This window comes from Chaetura pelagica, unplaced genomic scaffold, assembly GCF_000747805.2.
Source record: "Chaetura pelagica isolate M959 unplaced genomic scaffold, ChaPel_1.0 scaffold137, whole genome shotgun sequence".
Lineage (NCBI taxonomy): Eukaryota > Metazoa > Chordata > Aves > Apodiformes > Apodidae > Chaetura > Chaetura pelagica.
Genome location: NW_009953947.1, coordinates 232,129 through 251,408, shown reverse-complemented (window position 1 = coordinate 251,408; position 19,280 = coordinate 232,129). Strand labels below are relative to the sequence as shown.

Sequence of the window (19,280 nt, the reverse complement as noted above, 5' to 3'; positions counted from 1 at the left end):
GCAAGATTGTGTTCATAATGGAGAAAGACTGAACTTTATTATCAAAGATTACCAGTAACTTTGAATACAACTACATGAATTAGTATTGCAGTTCAGAGGCAAGACTTTCAACATGGGTGTGAGTTAATGGGTGGCTGGCACAAAACAAGGAGTAGTCCTATGAAGTTTCTTCTGTCTCTGGAGAACCTGAGTACAGACATTGCCTGAAGTAGAATATTAAGCACACTTTTTTATAACAGAATAGTTTTGCTAATTTCAAGTACCTTCTACTGGATTTACAATGACATATGATAGTGAAGCTCAATTACTGAGCATCAGTACATTGAGAGTATTCATAGAACCATAGAATGGTTTGGGTTGGAAGGGACTTTGTCTAGTTCAAACGCCCCTGCCATAGGCAGGGACACCTTCCACTAGACCAGCTTGCACCAACTCCCCATACAACCTGGCCTTGAACACTTCCACGGATGGGGCTTCCACAACTTCCCTGGGCAACCTGTGCCAGTGTCTCACCACTCTCACATTAGAGAATTTCTTCCTAATGTCTAACCTAAATCTCTCCTCTCCCATTTTAAAGCCATCACCCCTTCTCCTATCACTACACACCCTGGTAAAAAATCCCTTCCCAGCTTTTCTGTAGCCCCTTCAGTTACCAGAATGCTTCTATAAGGTCTCCTCAGAGCCCTCTTTTCTCCAGGCCAATCAATCCCAAGTCACTCAGCCTGTCTTCATAGGACAGGTAATTCAACCCTCTGATTCTTACTTCACCTTTGGATTTCAAACAATTGACAAAAGTAATTGATACTCCAGAACACTACACTGGCCTAATTCAAGAACAAGTAAGGTCATAAAATTCTGAACTACTAGTGGAGGATGCATAAAACATGTTATAATTTATTTTGGTAAGAATTCCAAGATGGAGAATCCCATGTTTCCCTTTTCAGGTAGCAGCTGCTCCCACAAAAAGGTTCATTCCAGACCATACCCTGTTCATTCCCCTTCATTGCCCACTCCAAGCATATATGTTAATATTGCAAGAAAAATACAGGATTGCATTATAGAAACAGACTTCCTATAAAATACACTACTGTCTCCATTCTATCTGGATTTTAGATGCCTTGGTAATGGTTTATCTTGGTTCATTTAACAACAGCAACAAAATACAGAGAGTCCTGAAAATTAAATAGACTTTAAAAATCCATTCTTTTATGCTTATTATTATTTTTCTTGCTCCCCTCTTTTTTGAGTTCTCACATAAATCCTATTATGAGTGGGATTTATTGTTCAATTTAATAGAATTTATTCTCTTCTATTCTTCTCCCAAGAAAGCCAAATAAATTTTACAATGACATAAGCCTACTGAAGTGACACTTAGAGCTAGATGAAAAGCAAAATGTGGGGTTTCGAGGATTTTTTAAACATTTTTTGTCAAAATCGAAGCAGCACAACAAAGCAAACTGTAGTTTCCAAAACTGCAGATCTAAGAGAAGCTAACTTTCTCGTGAGCTAACATGACACTGAATTTCACTGAACAGTTATAGAACCTTCCATCTGACTCTACTTCATGGCAAATCCAAAAATACTGTTTTCTTTTTTCTGACTGTATGCCTGGGGGGTCTGCCACAGAGCTGGGGTACATGATGTTGACAGAGTTCTACAGAATTAATTTAGTCAAAGTAATGCCTTTTTTCCAGAAATTGCCTTTATTCCCAAGATGTTATAAATAAAGAATCTGAGTAAAGAGAACAAAAAAATCTGCTCAGGTATTATGAGACTGCCTTTAATATCCTGCTTGTACAATAATTATTTCACATGTGTTCGGCTCACTGCAGGCAAAAAAACAGAGCTCAGATCTGGCAATGAGAAGTATGGGAGATAAGAGAGGAGACTATCACCTGCAGATCCCACAAGCTGTCAATGAGACAAGAAGTTTAAGGGAAGCAAATCTTGGTTTTCTGGATGACTGGTGAAAGCAGGTCCTGGTCTGAGCCAGGATAGAACCAATTTTCTTTCTAGTAATTTAACTTTCAGTTAAGTTTATTCTAAGTAGCTGGAGTGGCTGAAATTATCAGTATATTTTCAGTCACTGTCTGCTTCTAAGACTGATAATGCTTAATGTTTTAGTTACAGCTTAGAGGATGGTAAGCAGAGCGAAGGCCACCACCTGGATCTGAGAAAACATCTTGTACCATTAACTTAATTGCTGATCCAGCATTAATCCATGAAAAGGTGATTTACAAATCAAATTGATACTCATCTTTTGAGGAATGGTGCAAAATTAACATCCTTTAAAGTGGAATGCAGCTAACATGCAAGGAAGTTGTCGGGGGCTGGTACTGGGGCTTTTGCTGGCTTGAAAGGCATTTTGTTTAGTCTTATGTGGGGGGAGAGAAGATGGACCATTTCCCACAGAAGTGTACCACTGTAATTCCCCAGCTGTCCCTAGTTGTTAGCAACATCAAGAAAGCTTGGACACCAGCACAGAGGGTAGAGTTCAAACACCACGGCAAAGCTCTTTGGTAAACATGAGGACCCGAAGGTGCCATGGAGCTAATAAGCTGCACTTTTGGAGAAAATATGGCTGGACTTTCTAATCACATGGGGATCCGAAGGTCTCCCAGAACTGTTAAGTCTCATATTTGATATCCTTTGCCAAAAATCTGCCACTTTTCTGACAAATTGTCATCCTTAGTGAACATTACTCATTATAATATTATTTTAATAGTACAACACACCTCCAGCCCAAAAGCTACCCACCTCCTCTAGTTTATACCTTTAAAAGCAAAGCAAGAGAATTTACACCAATCATGACAAAGGTATGTATGACTAGAGTCCCTCAAGCTCCATCTGTAAGATAACAACCCTATGAAAAGGGCCTAAGAGATGAAGGATGTCAGGGAGCATGTCATCAACATCAGAAAAGATAGAATCACCAGGCCTTTGCCAAGATTATCCTTGACTTCTGGGATCAGTCAGTGGGCTGACCCTCTCTTCCCCCATAGAGACACCTTTGGGTAAGATACAAACACTTGGTTATGCCAACTGCACCCCGAGAAACTTAGAAACCTCCCTAGAACTTCCTTTTCTTTTTCCCCTTTATCTTTCCTTCTTTTTTTTTCTTTCCTTTTCTCCTTCTTTCTTATTAACCAATGGTTTAGTAGTCAGGCGATATTATTCATATTCTTGATATTTGCACCTGCTTTGTAGTCAGCTAATTTATCACTGGCAATCCAGATAACTTGTGTATCAGTTGCTTCAATAAATTACACTATTCTTACACTTCACTGAGTGTGTCATCTCTGAATATGGACCATACATTTGAGTGTGGCTGTGCTGGTTCAGGTGCTGTGCAGCTAAGCAGGTGGAGTGGTGTTAGCAGTGCATCTGGACCAGTGGTAGTCCAACATAGGTGTTGGGCACAACTGGACAAGTAATACTGATTTGGGCATCACTCAGAAACTAAGCCCAGCCAGTCCCAGTCCCTCTGATATCTGAGGATCAGCTGTAATGCAAAGGGTTTAATTTCTGCCAAATTATTTTAGCCCTTCTGTAACGTGAACAAGTATGTCCTAACAAAACTAAATTCTAGCATCTGCCTCAGCCCCAGGATCACCAGGAAAGTCTAGAACAATTACTTTACACAAGTTTTCAAAGTAGGTTTGATAAGTTTTACCTTCCTCATTTCCCTCTACTGCTTATTTAAAACATCTTATTATCAGTAGAACAGACCACAGAACGCTGCAAAGCATTCTGAACTAAAGCTTTGCAAAGTGGGCATCTAGTATTTGTATATCCTAATGCTACTTTGATTCAATTCCTTGCCTGCAAAGTGAGGATAACAAAAGACACCATCTTGAAGTTGACAGATGAAAATCAATTAATTGCCTGTGGAGTGCTTTGATACTGGAGTGCTGAATATCACTGAGAAACCCATGAGGAAATTAATAATTCTGTCTTCAGCACAAGGCTGAATATTGAGCAGTAATCGTGGTCTAGAACTGCACAATGTGCAAAAGGAAAACAAAGCCATGAAGAGTTGTTGACAGAGACCACTGAGTAGGGAAGGTGTGCATACACCTACTCCCAAACTGTAATGCAGATACCCAGCACACCCAAATTAATACTGTACATGAGACCTTCATGGTCATGTTTCCTCATTTTTTTTCAGTTCTTGATTCTCCTACATTTTAATGCAATTTTCTGTATGTAAGATATACATGTATTCCAGTGGTAGGTAAGAAACAATTCTATTTCCTGTCCAGATTAAATATAATATCTTTATAGGAGATCCTCTTAGAAAGCTATGTTTCCAAATTCAGGGAAGCGCAATGAATGAACTAGCTGTGGTCCTATACTACTTGAACTATCTGTGTCCAGATTTTGGAAAGGAAAAGGAAGCAATACATTTTACTTAAACTCACCACACGTTTTAATTGCACAGAACTCCCAAGGGGTGTTGGGGTCAAGAGTGTAGCACCATGGTCTCAGCTTGCCATCAGGATTGCGGCAGTAATTATCATCAAAGCCCTTGTCAGGATATCTGCAAACCACAACGAGAAACGTGTCAGGGAAGTCTTCCTGGCAACACTGCACAGGCTTGAACAAGGTACTTTAAGGACAGTCTTCAACAGAGGGAAACAAGAAGCAGTTCCCATTAACTTTGGGTCCCATCCTGTGACTTGGATGCAGACTCTCTTTAACACTCTTAGGACCTTAGTAACATAAAATTTCTTTCCAAATATGCAGCAGAATCAGACCTTCACTAAGGGGATTCCCTGCTGTGCTAACTCATAAGATACCGGATGGGGTAACTCTGCTAATTGCTAAATTCTTGCCCTTATGTCTGTCAACTGATGACCAGATGCTAAAGCCACTCTTTTTTTTAAACAGCCCAATTAAGTGTGGATTATATAAACACTCCCTGGCATGCTGGACTCATTAAGAAAACAGGTTCTTCAGTGCAACAGCCCTGGGTTCAAACTGAAAGCTATTTTGAATAGCTATGTTACTAATGATAGCTCCATTTTTGTAATAGAGCTCATTCTAGGTCATGCCCTCATTTCAAGCATTGGGAGAAGAAAAAAAGTAAGGATTTAACTTCCGTCTCACTTTATCTCATTATGATTTCAAACTATTGTGCCATTTAATTGTTTCCACACTCCTACTGTCGAATGGTCAGGTAGATATTCAAAATACGGAAGTTCTTTTTGTATAAATGTGTCATATGAATTCTATAAGGAGAAGGAGATACATGCGGGGTTTTTTTTTTTGTTTTGTTTTGTTTTTCCTGCAGTGAATACAAATTGTCTTGGTTTTCCAGAAAATAGATTTACTCCTAAGGGAAACATGAAAAGTATGTAAGAGAACAACAAAGTTAACTACCTGGGAACCTGAATGCATTTACAACTGCAAGCAGATGTATTTCACAAAAGCAGAGGAAGTATGATTCAAAAGTGTGTATTTCTGATAGGATGCTTTTTGTGTCTATCATCCTAATTTTGACTCATGCATTTGAAATGTGATCTCACATTCATTGGGAAAAATTAGGCTCCTTCATCTCTTCAAGGAATTAAAAAAAACCCAACATAACAAACAACCAACACATGAAACAAACAACAAAATCTCACAAAACTGGGAATTCAAAGGCAGTCAAGAACGAGGTATTTTCAGATCTTGCAGCAGTACTGTGTTTTATGCTAGCTAGAAGAAAAACTGTAAAGGAATCAATTATGTCCAGGGTTTTCATAAAAACACAGTTAATGAGCTAACAATACAGCAGAAAATGGGATGGTACATGCAGCTTTAACATTGACAGCAGATGCTCTATGTTATGTACCAACAGTGAGCCCATAGCACTACACGTGAACAAAGATGAGTTCAAGAATGGCAGGGAATCTGTAGTCATAGCTCCCAAAAACCATTCAAAATAACTGTGGATGTAAGGAATCCACTTTCTAGATGGAAAGTTCTTTCATGGCACTGAATGTTCTGCCCTTCCTAATATTGTATGATTCAGTCTCATGGTATGTCAAAAGTGTGTTATTTACAAACTAAAACTTAAGTAGAACTGTAACAGTTTTTCCAGGATCAAGCTTTTAATGTCTTTGTGGGATAGAATAGTGTCCCTGAACTATAGCTTTCTACCTACTGTATCTATGTGTTTTTTTCTAGAACAGCAACAGTCTTCCTAGTAACTGATTCCTCCCACAATGTCCAGGCACTTCTGCCTTCACATCCAACACAGAACAGTTCCTCAGTTCCTACAGATATGCCAGCTAATACCTTTGAGACACAAATATTAGGGATAAGATAAATAACAGGACTTCAAACTGTTGCATACTATTCAACAGTGAGAGTGTGGAAGATTTCCTGAGAGCTCGCTCTTTTGTTCTTCAAACTCCTCTTTCAGGCTCACTTGGGCACAGACTTCTTGCTTGGATCCAACAGGTCACCTGAGGTTTCCAAGACCTTTCAGAACCCTATATATTTCATTTTTTTACCCTTGAAACCAGCTTCTCGATCTTGCTCTATGCCTGTCTAAGTCATTATGCTCAATGGTCTTCCTTCCATACTGAGGCACAGTTCTGCCCGTGAGGAGTACACAAAGAACGGGAGTTTCACAAATGCAGTCCTGCATCCACTAATACCTAAAACCAGGTCATGCAGGTGTTGTTTGGGAGGATATCTCCTACTAGTTCCCATCACGGCTAAGTAAAAAGATATTACCAGTTCTCTACAGCAAGTGACCTCTGAAGGGAATAAACGTAGAACAATTCTTTGAGGTGACAAAAAGGAAAAGTGAAATGTATTCACTCTGAGCTGAAACTGTTTTCCAACATCAGGCAGACCAAAACATTTGAAAAGATTACTAGTTTTACCTCTTTTCCTTTGTCATTGCAAAGGATGAACCAAAAAATGAAAGAAAATTAAATCTGTACAGCCAGTCCTTCCTGGTTTCCAGGTTATTCACATTACTCCTCTAAGATATATTATAACATCTCTAGACATTGCTCTTTTTTTAAAGTGTCATTTTTTCCAGACCTCCTCTCTTATTTTCAAATGAAATTACTATTTAAAAAATAAATTAAAAAAAAACAAAACAAAAACCCAAAGAAACCAAAGCCCCCTTTTTTTTTTTTTTTAAGTTAGTATGATCAAACTGTATTGTTACTTCCTTTAGTGATCATTCCATGAAGTTAATTAAGATTAGTGTACTAGAAATGTATGGGGCCCCAGTTACTCTTCTGAAAGCACATAAAGATCAGCTCAATCTGGATGGGTTACTCTTTAATAAGAAAAAAAACAACAAACACAACATTTTTATTACAGTCTGAAAATGCTCGAGAAGATGTTTTCTTAAGGAAATCTTGCAAGGAGTAAGACAGTCATTCGCAAGACTGTAGTTAGACTGAAAAGCCATTTTGCAAACAATCCAAAATTAGTGGAAGAAGAAATTTCCTCCTGACAGTAGAATTAATATTGTTTGTACCCAAAAGTTCTATAAATGTTTCACTCCCAAGGAACAAAACTCTTTCTATGACTTATTCTAGAATGCACAGCAAGTGCATGGCAAAACTCAGAAGCAGATTATCTTCAGTCCCAATCTGCTAATACAAAATATTTACTGTAAGAGAACTATGGGAGAGCCTGTTATTTTTCATGAAACAGATTATCTGAGCCAAAAGGAAAAAGAGGTTATATCACACACACTCCAAAAACTTCAGTAATGTTTTGCTGAATAACCGTGCTTTTCTAAAATCTACCAGTACTCAAATTTCTGTGCATAAAAATGACACTTTATTTAGTGGAACTCTTCAACATATATAAAAGATACTTTCTGTGAAAGTTCTCAATCATTTTGAGGTTATTGATTCTTGCAGTCTTCCTCTGATACTTCAAGATTATTCACTCTACTTCATCAATGCAGCTAATTCAAAATCCAGAGTAAAAGTAAAATGAAACTAGTCTGATTTAAGAGAAACACAGAGCCCCTCCTGTGTGGCTTAAGTCCCCATACAAAATTCTTCCATCTATTGTTAAATTAAGAAGGAAAAAAAAAAAAAAAAGAAAACACAAAAAAAGTCCAAAATATTGATCCATGTGCATAAAATGCTAAACAGAATCATGAACTTCTTTACCAGACTGAAAAAAACCCCACATAGTAGGCAAATATTTTGGTCAAACCAGTTGGATACTTAAACCTGATTACAACAGAAAAGCATCTACAACTTCAAAGCTGTTCAATATTTTAAAAAAAGGAGCATACTGTGACTTGACAATGTTGGAAGTTTATATTCAGTAATTGTGTTAAGAAGTCTTAACAAAAATGTATTACTTTTAATCATTATTTACTTTGTGTTTACTTTTAGGGATTTTTAAGCCAACTGAAGATTCATAACGCCATATAGAAAAACACTAGAGCTCAGGGGGAAATTTGAATCAATCATTACAGTACATGCATAACTATACTACATACCCATGGGATGTAGCCACAAAAGCAAAAAACAGTTTGTAGTCCCCATCCTGCATCTCCATCATGACAGTAGCCAGCCTGCACACACTGCGGGCCAGAAACCCAAGCAACTGAAACTGGTGAACTCCATAAATTTCAGTTCAGCTAATGCTGATTTTGCCCAACTGCTTCCAGAATGCGTGTAATTTCCAAATTATAACCACATGGATTTACTTGAGGGGGAGGAGAGGTTACCTCTCTGGACGAAATTTGTGCTTGTGTGGTCTCTGAAGATCCCAGCGCTGACACTCCTTGCCTGACTCGGTGTGATCCATCGGCCCTCTGTAGCTCTCTCCATTGCAGGTCATGCATTCAACTAGGGGGAAAAAAAAAAAAAAAGTACTAGTCATTTATTATGCTGGTGACTTGTAGCAAAACAAACAAACAAAAAAAATAATATCCCTGCTGTTCTAAATTGAAACCAACCTAGACAGGTCGGAATCACTTTAGAAGACATGGCTTCAAAGCAGATAGGTGTCAGATGCTAGAAACATTCACGTTCCCAGCAGACTTTTTAACCTTACCTATAGTTAGTAACGGACAGCGATGCACATCTAAGGAAGGAGTAATTTTTGGAGGCAATTCTTTTCTAATTAAGTAACAGTCATTATTCTATATCACTCTAAGCCATAGTATATAATAACAGCATGTTTAAGTACAGAATAATGGCTGAATCACCATTTCAATGCAGTTCAATCTGTCTCTTTAAATTCCCACCACTTTCAACTACATATGACACTGTTTCTTTTCAATACTAATTCTTTTTGGCAGCTTAAACTGTGATACATTTTCAGCCCTGATTTGGAAAAAAGAGGGTAGAGGGAGAGTGGGCAAAAACTACCAAAGGGATTTGAAATAACTGTTGAATAAAATATGCTTCATAATTTAAAATGAGAAGCTTAAAATATAAAATAAATTCCCCATAATTAACTGTAGACATACTTCTCAAGTGCCCCCTAGTTAGAGGAATTGTAACAAAGGATCACTTAGTAAATACTAACTTATGCAATTACAGATCTCACTCTTTGGTCAAAACAACTGCTACCAAAGTCTCAATCCTGCAGTGAGCTCCAGGTCTTGTCCTATTTGAAGCTCACTTATATTGATCTTAAATGTTAGTTTTTAGTAGATTTTTAAGCTACTTATTAATCATGCTTTTCTTCTCCCTTTTCTTCTCCCACCACTATATAGCTATTTCACATGACATGTTAACGGGATAATTGAAGGCATCCAATCTTGAGAATTTAAATGGGTTGATTGACTGGAACTGAATTGTCTGATTAGCAAGATATACAAGCTTAGTTTGGAGGTTAACGGAACTTAAAAGTCAACAAATGCAATGGAGCACAAGTGTCTTGAATTCTGTGACTTGCAAGTTGAACAGGATTTGACTTCTAAAAAGTTTTACCTGTATACAGTATTCATTTTAAAAACAAATGCATGCTTAGCTTGAGCTTTCATCCTGTAATACGATATCTGTATTTTCATCAAAAACAAGTAGAAAAGTTGGTATTACCACGAAGTGGGAATAGATTATTTTATCACATAGTAATACTGAAATTGTTAATGGATTCTGTATGGAATAGACAAGTGAAAAAAAGGGTCACATTTGTGCGATCAGCACAATTTCATTACTCCAGCTCCTCTGTGACCTGAAAAAAAGCTGTTAAGCCTGAAAGCTTGTTCAAGTTTTTCAGGCTACTGGAACATAACAAGATCTCCTCTTACTCTAATAGCTGCTTTTCTTGCTGCCTAAGCTATTCTTGCTGAGAAATCACCTATTCTTTCTCTGAAGTCTGTGAGCAAGTCTCACTGAAACTACTGTTAGTCTTGTGTACCTGTTGGCAGCAGAGAAAAAGTAACTTTCCACGTGAGCTGTGCCAGGTTACCTTGTGAACAGAGAGGGATGTCACAGACTTCATGGCGTGTCTCTGGACTGGTGGTGAAACACCATGGTCCTCCTTCTTCTCCTCGGGGGTTTCGACAGTAGTTTTCCCGCAGATCTTTACCCCGATAGCTCGAAGGTAAAAAGCTAGTTTTAAAATGACAATCATTACAGTATAAGAGCATGCAAGCTTTGGTGTTAATCATACTATTTTTTACACTTAGAAATCACGTTGCTTCCTTCTCCCTCCACCCTGCCTACACAAATGCACACACCCAAATATCTGTCCATACACAAATACACATCTTCAGTCAGGGTTACTCAATCAATGGCCTAAATCTGGGACAATATGTCTAGCCCATCGCTTGCTGTAGTGAGTTTTACTCCCGTCCCTCGGGCATCTGAAGCCAACTATCTGAGCTGCAGAGGCAGTGGCAGCAGCAACACTCCCTGCCAGCCCTAACTGTGCTCTCCTGGCCCTGGACAAGTCCCCTGGACAAGAGGGGAAATGTACTGGGTACATAGGGAAAAACTCATTAGATCTCAAATTTTGGGAGTTCTAAAACTTGTTCCAGATTTTTTTCTTCAGTAGATTTAAAATGTTGTGGAAATATCATAAGTAAAGGGCACTTTCTCTTCTGAAAATAATTTATCTTGAGTGTTTGTTTGTTGCTGGGTTTTGTTTGCTTGTTTGTTTGGTTTTGTTTGTTGTGTTTGCTGGGTTTTTTTAATAGCCAAGGGAATTCAAATTTATCTATATTCTAGAGGGGAAAAAAAAAGGAATAAAATTTCATGTAGCTTATTTTAGAAGATGGTAAACACTTGAAATTTAGCAAAGGAAACTAAGCTCTTGGGACAGTCTATACATGGACACTGATTCAATTTAAATAGCACAGTAGAAAAGAACTGTATTGTTCCTGTAGTCCTTGGCAAATTCTATGTTACAAATGAATTTTTTATTTTTTTTTTTTAAGAGAGAGAGAAAGAAAGAGAGAGAAACAAAAAGAAAATTCTGACGTGACATTTTGATGATATTTTATTCCCATCAGTGAAATCTTTGAACTAACTGAAGTGGAAAATACCTTTGTTAATCGCATTGTGGTTCTAGTCAAGGCAATGTGGAAGCATTACTTAAAAGTGTTTTTCTTATTTTTGGTGCTTGAAGAGGATATTTTTTATGTCATTACTGCTGCCTATAAAATTGCTGCTTGTATTTTTTTCTCTGTAGTCTTGTAATCCAAACCTCCTAATTTTTTTTAGTTAAAGACAGCCTTGAGCAAACTTTTCTGATGGGACATTGCAACCTGTGTATGTGTTAATGTAATATGTCAGTGCATATTAGAATGGTTTATTTAATTTTCCTGCTGGAAAATCTATTTGCTCAGAAGCTAAAGACATTGGAAAATATAGGGAAAAGGAATTTCAAATTATGTCGGATAATGTGTTATAACTTTTTTATAAAAAAAATATAATGGATAGCATTAGAAACTCAAGATTGGTCTGATACGCAAATGGCTTCAACAGGTAGTGAAGCAATATTCTTGAGGAAGGAAAAGATGAGATCCAGTAAAGACCCACCCAGAAATGGAAGAAAGAGTCACTCCTAAAACTTTATGCTGATTTAGTTTAGCCAAAATCTGCAGCCAGTAAGAGTAATGGTAAAAGTAGATTCAGCTATAGCAAAAGTCATGGAAACTAGCAAAAATCCTGGAAATCCTGGTCTAATCTTTGGTAATTTCTCTTTGAACCCTTTTTACATTGGCTTTCTCCATTTAGATGAAAAAATCTGAAGAGGAAAATAAAATATAAGTCTTGCAATCTGTGCTAGGATGGAGATGAAAATAATGGAATCCTGATTGCAGATGGGAGTCTCCAGGTTCTACTGAAATAAAAATAAATAAAAATGTAGTTTGTTAAATCCAAGCACAAGTTTAAAGTCTGAAGTTATTTCAGTTCTTGCAAGAGAGATAATGAAAAATCAGTAAAGTACATTTCTCCCTTGAATATAAAAAGGGATTTATTTCCTATGGTACTTTGTGGTAATCAGATGTTGAGAAGAACTGACCTAAAAATCTAAGCTTTTCATACTAATAAGTTCCAAGCACACCACTACTGTCTCCTTCTTCCCATCTGCCTCATCTCTCTGATGATGAAATCATATTTTCTGATGTTGAAAAACAAAATTAGCATGCAGCCACCTCATTTACCAAGTGACCTTTTAAAAATTAAACTTGTTGCACAAGGCAGGAAAAAAGTCATTCTCATAAAATTCATCATAGAAGAGTGGCTGTCCAAATGTATTAGATAAAGCTGTGTATGTTGGATATTAAAATGCAATTTAGTGATAGTATATACTATCCAGACACTTTTCTTTCTTCAATTATATAAAATTGTATGTTTATTATATAGAATAAATGCTCTTTCTTGCATAGGCTGTAATTATTGAGAGTTCTTTCACCTCTGAAAGATGAAGATTGTATACCTCGAAGTGTTGAGACTCGAGAGGCCACTGCTGTAGGAGCTGATGGCATTTATCATACATTCACAATCAAGAGTGGGTCTGGTCCCACACTTAAAATCAGACACATAACCAGCTATATTGTAAGCAGCCAAGTCCAGTGAAGTTCAAGCCTGAGGCTCAGCTTTGTAACACATCATAAAAGGGGAGAATTCAAGTATCTTTTGCCTTTTAATGTTGTTCCAAGATATCATCTTGCACACTGGATAGATTCGGTCATGACAGGACTGAGCAGTGCAGAGCCCAATTCCTCATGAGCAGTCACCAGCTCGGCTCCCTTCTAAGCAAAGTGCTGATGCTGAGAGTCCAGAGCAAAAGGCAGCAATGTGGATAGGGCTTATGGCTGAGAGGACACTTTGGTTTTGGCTTTTAAGGCTTTATAATATAAATGGCTAAAGCCCACACAAAAAGGTTCAAAAATAAATGGTCAAGGAGTAGAACAGTACTTTGTAGTCCTTTTGCCAGTATCCAGCGATGTTTATTGTGGTTGAATCTGTTTTTATAATTATTCTTATTTGCTTCAGGTTTTGGCTTTCTTCTGTTTTTCCTTAGCCAATATAGTTGAACTAAGTCTACTATTGAGATGTAGATAGGGCCCCAGATCCTCAGTATATCAGGTCTTAAACTTGAAAGTTAAGTTCCCTACCTCCTGCATCAATCTTTAGTTATTGTCCATATGATCTGAGGGAAAGGATACTGTTTAGTCCTTTCCATGTATTTGTTGCCTGGTCTAAGTCCATAGTCATAGAGTTCAAAATCTTCTACAAATAATAGAGAATAGTAACTGTGCAGATATAGTAATAATCATTTTATACTGATCAAATAGGTGGGCTAAAATCCTTAATATCCCTCTCTTGCTAATAATTTCTTTTTTAAAAATTATCCATTTCCTGGGAGTCAGTTAGACAACAGTGATGAACTTCCAGACCCCAGGCTGAAATTATGCAGATGTTTTCATTCTGCCAGTAGCTAAGAGATCAAAAGGATACAAACAGCTAAAAAAACTGACACAGGAAAGGAAGGGATCCAGACACACAGGATGGTATTAAGAGAGACCTCTTTGGAGAAAGCCCAAGAAGGTAAGGATTTTCTGGGATCTGGAGAACAACATCTCTTGGGTAAAGGCAAGAGAGTACACCTAAGAGATTTTGTTGTCTAAGGTCAGATTTCTCATAAATTCTTTGTCTGTTAATAAGTCAAACCATGCTTTATGGAAGCTGTCTGAGCATTATTCTCATTGTCTCTGCTCATGAACTCTTACCTGTGCTCATGGGGGATCATTGAATTCCAGGCTTGACACTGGATACCACTTTTTGTAACAGATATTGTTCCTTTGTAGTCTGCTCCCTTTCCAATTATACAATTTCTGACATAGTCTATTGGAAGAAGTGAGAAGAAAATTAGGGGTCTGGTTAATGCATTTAAAATTAGGTTAAAGATCATCAATTTTCATATAAAAATAATATATTTTATAACATTTTAAGACTTAATTATTCAAAACACTGTTTAAATGTCCAAATGTATATTTTTTTTAAAGTATTGATCACTAATATCCCAAAGAAAGCTGCTGAAAATGTTTCCAAACTGTCTGATTGAACAAAAATCCATGTCTCAGGACTTAAATCCCTTAATGGTAAATTAGTTAAATAAAAGCAATATTAAATTAATAACTGATAAAACTGAGCTTTTAAGTAGTAAACTGAAGTAGCAATTCAGACTATTACATACACTGGTAGGCAAATATGCAAAACTGCAAGAGTAAGTATGTAGATCAACTTGCATTACAGTAAAACCAGGATATTTCTGAATAAAATTGTAGAATCCAGCTCTCAGAATGCATAAAACCATCCTAAGCCCAGGATGCTCCTACAGCTGAAAAGTCACTAACTGACCTCAGCTTTTTTTCTCCCTCTATAGCTGGAAAAACAAAATCAGTAAATAAATCAGTTACCCTTTTTTTCATACAGATCAAACGCATGGTCTTGCTTCTTTCTCACACCATTTGTCAAGCTGTTGAAGGATAACCAATGGCACCGTTTTGTAACTCTGTCATAAGCAAAGGCTCTGCAAAGAAAATCTGGATGAGAAAAAATTCTCTGTGTGGTTTATAATAATGACACATGGTTTGCCAAGGAGCATGCAATGACATCAGATTTATTTTTACTGGGAAAGTCAGAGAAACAGTCCAAATTACTATTTAAACCCACAACTGTGCTGACAAGAACAAAGAAACAAAGAAATTAAATTGATGTGACTATTACATTAAATACCATCTTGGTTGTTCAAACCAATCTGAAAATTGCCTTGTCATTAAAAGTCTTTCTTTTAAAAGTGAGATGAATGTGACTGAGACATCATTTGTGTCCCCAGTTTTGTTGCTTTCCAGGGGAAAAAAAAAAAAAAAAAGGAAGACTAATACACTTTGTATGTTATACTTAGAATATGTCTCTGAAATAGTTAAGTAACTCATACTGATGACTTGAGGAAAGGAGTCTGTTTCTTGCCTAGAATAACAGAGCTGTTTAAAAACGAGATTATTTTTATTTCTGTGAGTAATCTAAATTGTGATAGTGTACCTACAGCTTGTCCTTGCCTTGCTTTTGGTTTGTTTTGTGTGTTTTTTTTTTCCTCTTATTTTTAACTGTTTTCAAGGATAGATTACAACTTGTGCTGAATTGAGTGGATTTGGGGGGAGAGAAGAAAGGCAAGCAGAAATCAGAAGAGTAAAACCACATCTTTTCAGTATTTGAAATTAAATGTGCAGACCTTTTTTTCCTTACTTCATTTTGAAAGGAAATTCCTTAACTGTACCTAAAATAGGATTTTAAAAATACAGTTGACTATCTGTGTGGGAACAACAGTTACTCCAATGAGAAAAACAAACAAGCAAAAAAAAGAAAAAAAAAACAAAAAAACACCAAAAGTTATCTTTTCCTTAATTTCATTAGAAACAAACCCGAAATCACTGAAATAATACTATTGTCCCTAGACCACCACAAAGTCTGCATTTCTATCAGTCATTCCAAAGCTACTGAGATATATTATTCTGAGCTGAAATGGCATTTTAACAGTACTTGATAACACCCAAAAGGCACATAGATTTCCTACTCTTCATCCGTACATTGGTCGTGCCGTATTGAACATTGCATCCATCAACTCAAATCTTCATTTAATTTGCCACATAAGTTTTTCTGTGTGAGATCTTGCTGGCTTCATTTAAAATTATTACAAGATCCTATTCAGTCTCCCCACTCTTCTCTCTTTCAAACATCCCCTTCATTATCAATTCCATCACCAAACAGATTTTTCATCCAACTGCTCTCTCTACTCTGTTGACTCCAAATGTTTCCAACCTGCTAACCTTCATCCTTCTGCCCTTGTTCAGCCTTCTGTTCTCTCCTGGCTGGTTCTCAAATATGAGCGTATCCAATTGCCTCTAACTTCATCTTCACGAAAATATCCCTGACCTTTCCTGTCTTTCCAATTACATTCTCCTTTCCCTCCCCCCCCTAAAGTGGGAATGCAGAATGCACTGTTTACAAACATTTCTTTCAGTTTTTGCCTTTCAGTTGCCTCTTGGTTCCCTTCCAATTTGGCTTCAGCCACTTCTGCACATAAAAGTTTCTAACAATCTTTTCGTGGACAAAAATATGGACAGTTTTTACACTTCCAAAGTCAACATATTTAAGCAATTTCTTGGACTTTCTTCTACTGATACTGCCGATCACAATAATTTTTGTTGTTGCTATTTGTACTGAGGTAGTTGGTAGATTTTCTGATCAGATACTGAAATCCTGTGGTCTATACGGGAGTCCCAGTTCTGTGTAAATACAAAGACATTCCAGAAATGAAGCAGATAACAAAGGATAACCCAGGAACAGCTTTGTAGGTAAGGAAGTAAATTTGTTTATAAAAGTCATCTGCATAGCCAATAAACTATTAACTACATTATCTTTTTCTCATCCGTAAGAAATGTAGTAGGAAAATTGCAAGGATGACTGAAGGAAAAAAGTGGGAGCAATGGACTGCAAATGATGGGGAAACAAAGGAAGACAAACCTAGCAGCAGATTAATAAAGCTGATAGCAAAGACAGAAAATTATGCACAGAGAATTATGAAGTCAAAAAGACAAGTGAATCTAAGGGGTTCTTCAACGGGCGATCTTAGGAATAGTTTTATGAAGAAGAAACAAGTCTACATAAGAAACTGTAACTCAGTTGGAAAAGATCAAGACCCATGAAAGCATGACAGAAAGGGAAAAGAGGAAAGGACCATCCTTGAATGGGAATATATTAGTTGTAACAAAAAGGTGTCAGAGCTAAAACCAGCAAGGATTAATAATTATGAATTATTATACTCACTATTTACTGCAAGTGATACAGAAACTTATCATAAATAAATCAGAAGTGGTTTGTTTGTTGGTTGGTTGGTTTTTTTTCCCCCATTAAAAAAAAAAAAAAAAAAAAAAAAAAAGAGTGGCTGATCCTTTATAAGTCTGCAGTATCTGGATTCTACTATTTTACCACTTTCTGGAAGAAAAGAAACCAAACATTCCTCCTGGTTGTGTACCTCAGAGGGCAAACGAAGGGGTTGCTGCTCCCAGTGCTGTTGTCACAATTATGTCCCCAACGTTTTCTATTTTATTTAATCTTAACTCTTAGAGAAATTGAGTTCGCATACAGAAAATAAAACTTCAGTGTTGTCACCAAAGTGATGGAGAACAACTCTATGGTCATGGAGCATTAGGATCAATGCATGGAAGTATCATAGGAAAATCAAATAAAGGAAAACCCACATGTTGTATTTCAAGTATTTAAATGCCAATTTATGTTACTTCTCTTCTTATTTTAGAATGCTCCCCCAGCAACCAGAAAACGAACTGGTTTTAATTTAAGTTGGCAACAAGTTTCACCTTGTAGTAACCATATACTGATATGAAGTTAAAGACTGGGGATCCTAGGGATAAAAAGGAACTATTAGTAAATAGTTTCTTAAATATTTTCTTTAAAAGGGACAACATATCAAATACATGTTTACAGTAGCATCAAAGAACTATGCACACTACAACAGGACTCATCTGGGGACAAATAAGAAACCACAAGAATCTTCCCAGATACAGAAATGCTGTGCTGCATACTGGTAGCACAGGCAAGAATCACTTCAGCTGCTAGCCTTCCTGGTTAAAAGTGTGTCATGGAAAATGGGAAATTCTGAGGACGAATAGTCAGAGTTGTAATTCGTTTTCATCTTCATTGCAGAATAATTATATGATTGATTGCAATTCTGTTATCTGTGAGTAAGACTCTTCCAAGCTGTGTTCCTAAAGTCCCTCTTGCCTCCTCTGTGTTACTTCATTGAATGATTATGGGAGGAAGAATTTGCCCCTTAATGCATCCATCAGATATCATCTCAATAAAATAAAATTTTAAAAAAGAATAAGTTTTAAAAATTCAGAGATATTCTAAATTATTTGTGTAAAATAGAATAAACAAATATATTGACTTAACTTATATTTTCAGAACACAGAACATATCAGCCTGTAGTTGCCACCAAGGCAGCTACAGCTATCTTGAGATAATTTTCCTAAGTAGATGTTGGAATACAGAATTGTTGTTTGCTTGGCATCACTCGGAATATTTCTGTACTACGGAACGTAATATATAATACTCCTCACTGATGACTGTTAGAACTCAAGGATATCTTGCTTTATTGAATACAACCTGATCCACTTGGCAAGGATACCAGTGGAAGTTCTGCCAATAGGCAAAGGAGTGGCTTGTACCATGTGAAAAATATTAGTAACTGGAAAATATTTTCTAACCAAAATAAGTTACTCTGCTCATTGTTTGCACATATAAATAGTCAAAGTGCAAAACGATACAAATTACATCTTGCAATACTTGAATTAAAACCTTAAAGAAGGATTAAATTACAGTCAAAGGCCTTTTCTGACATGGAAGGGCTTTTGTTATCACATTTAGTCTAGCTTCCATTTCTAGCAATTGTCAAATTTTTTATGTTTCAAGATTAAGCTCAGTTTTAGCCCAGAACTCACCAGTACAGAAGTCATCCATTTTCTCCATGATTCCCTTACATTTGTGTCCTTTCATTTATTGCTAATGGTCTAGACTAAGAGAGGCCAGGGGGATAATTTAAGTCTAATACATGGGAAAAAATAATAGTCATTTGTTCAAAATAGTAGTGAATATGTACAAAGCAGACAAGCAATCAGCCATATGATGTGTTTCTAAGTGGCAGCAGATGCAGAAGAACAGCTATCATATACTTGTAATGATTGTACAGCTCAGAAGGTCCGATTCCATTGTATCAGATGTGCAGTACTTGCCAGTGAACTTCAGCAGTGC

At 36.8% G+C, this 19,280-nt stretch overlaps 1 protein-coding gene across 1 annotated transcript in view; it reads right to left on the bottom strand.

Moving 5' to 3' along the window:
* The window catches only part of HGF (hepatocyte growth factor (hepapoietin A; scatter factor)), a 109,039-nt gene that overhangs the window by 23,041 nt on the left and 66,718 nt on the right, over nt 1-19,280 (bottom strand). Inside the window, exons 3-7 of the mRNA XM_010001805.1 lie at nt 14,867-14,979; nt 14,177-14,291; nt 10,402-10,544; nt 8,708-8,828; nt 4,422-4,540 (exon numbers count right to left, since the gene is read on the bottom strand). Of these exons, the coding sequence (XP_010000107.1) occupies nt 4,422-4,540; nt 8,708-8,828; nt 10,402-10,544; nt 14,177-14,291; nt 14,867-14,979 (611 nt within the window). The remainder of the gene's footprint in view (nt 1-4,421; nt 4,541-8,707; nt 8,829-10,401; nt 10,545-14,176; nt 14,292-14,866; nt 14,980-19,280) is intronic.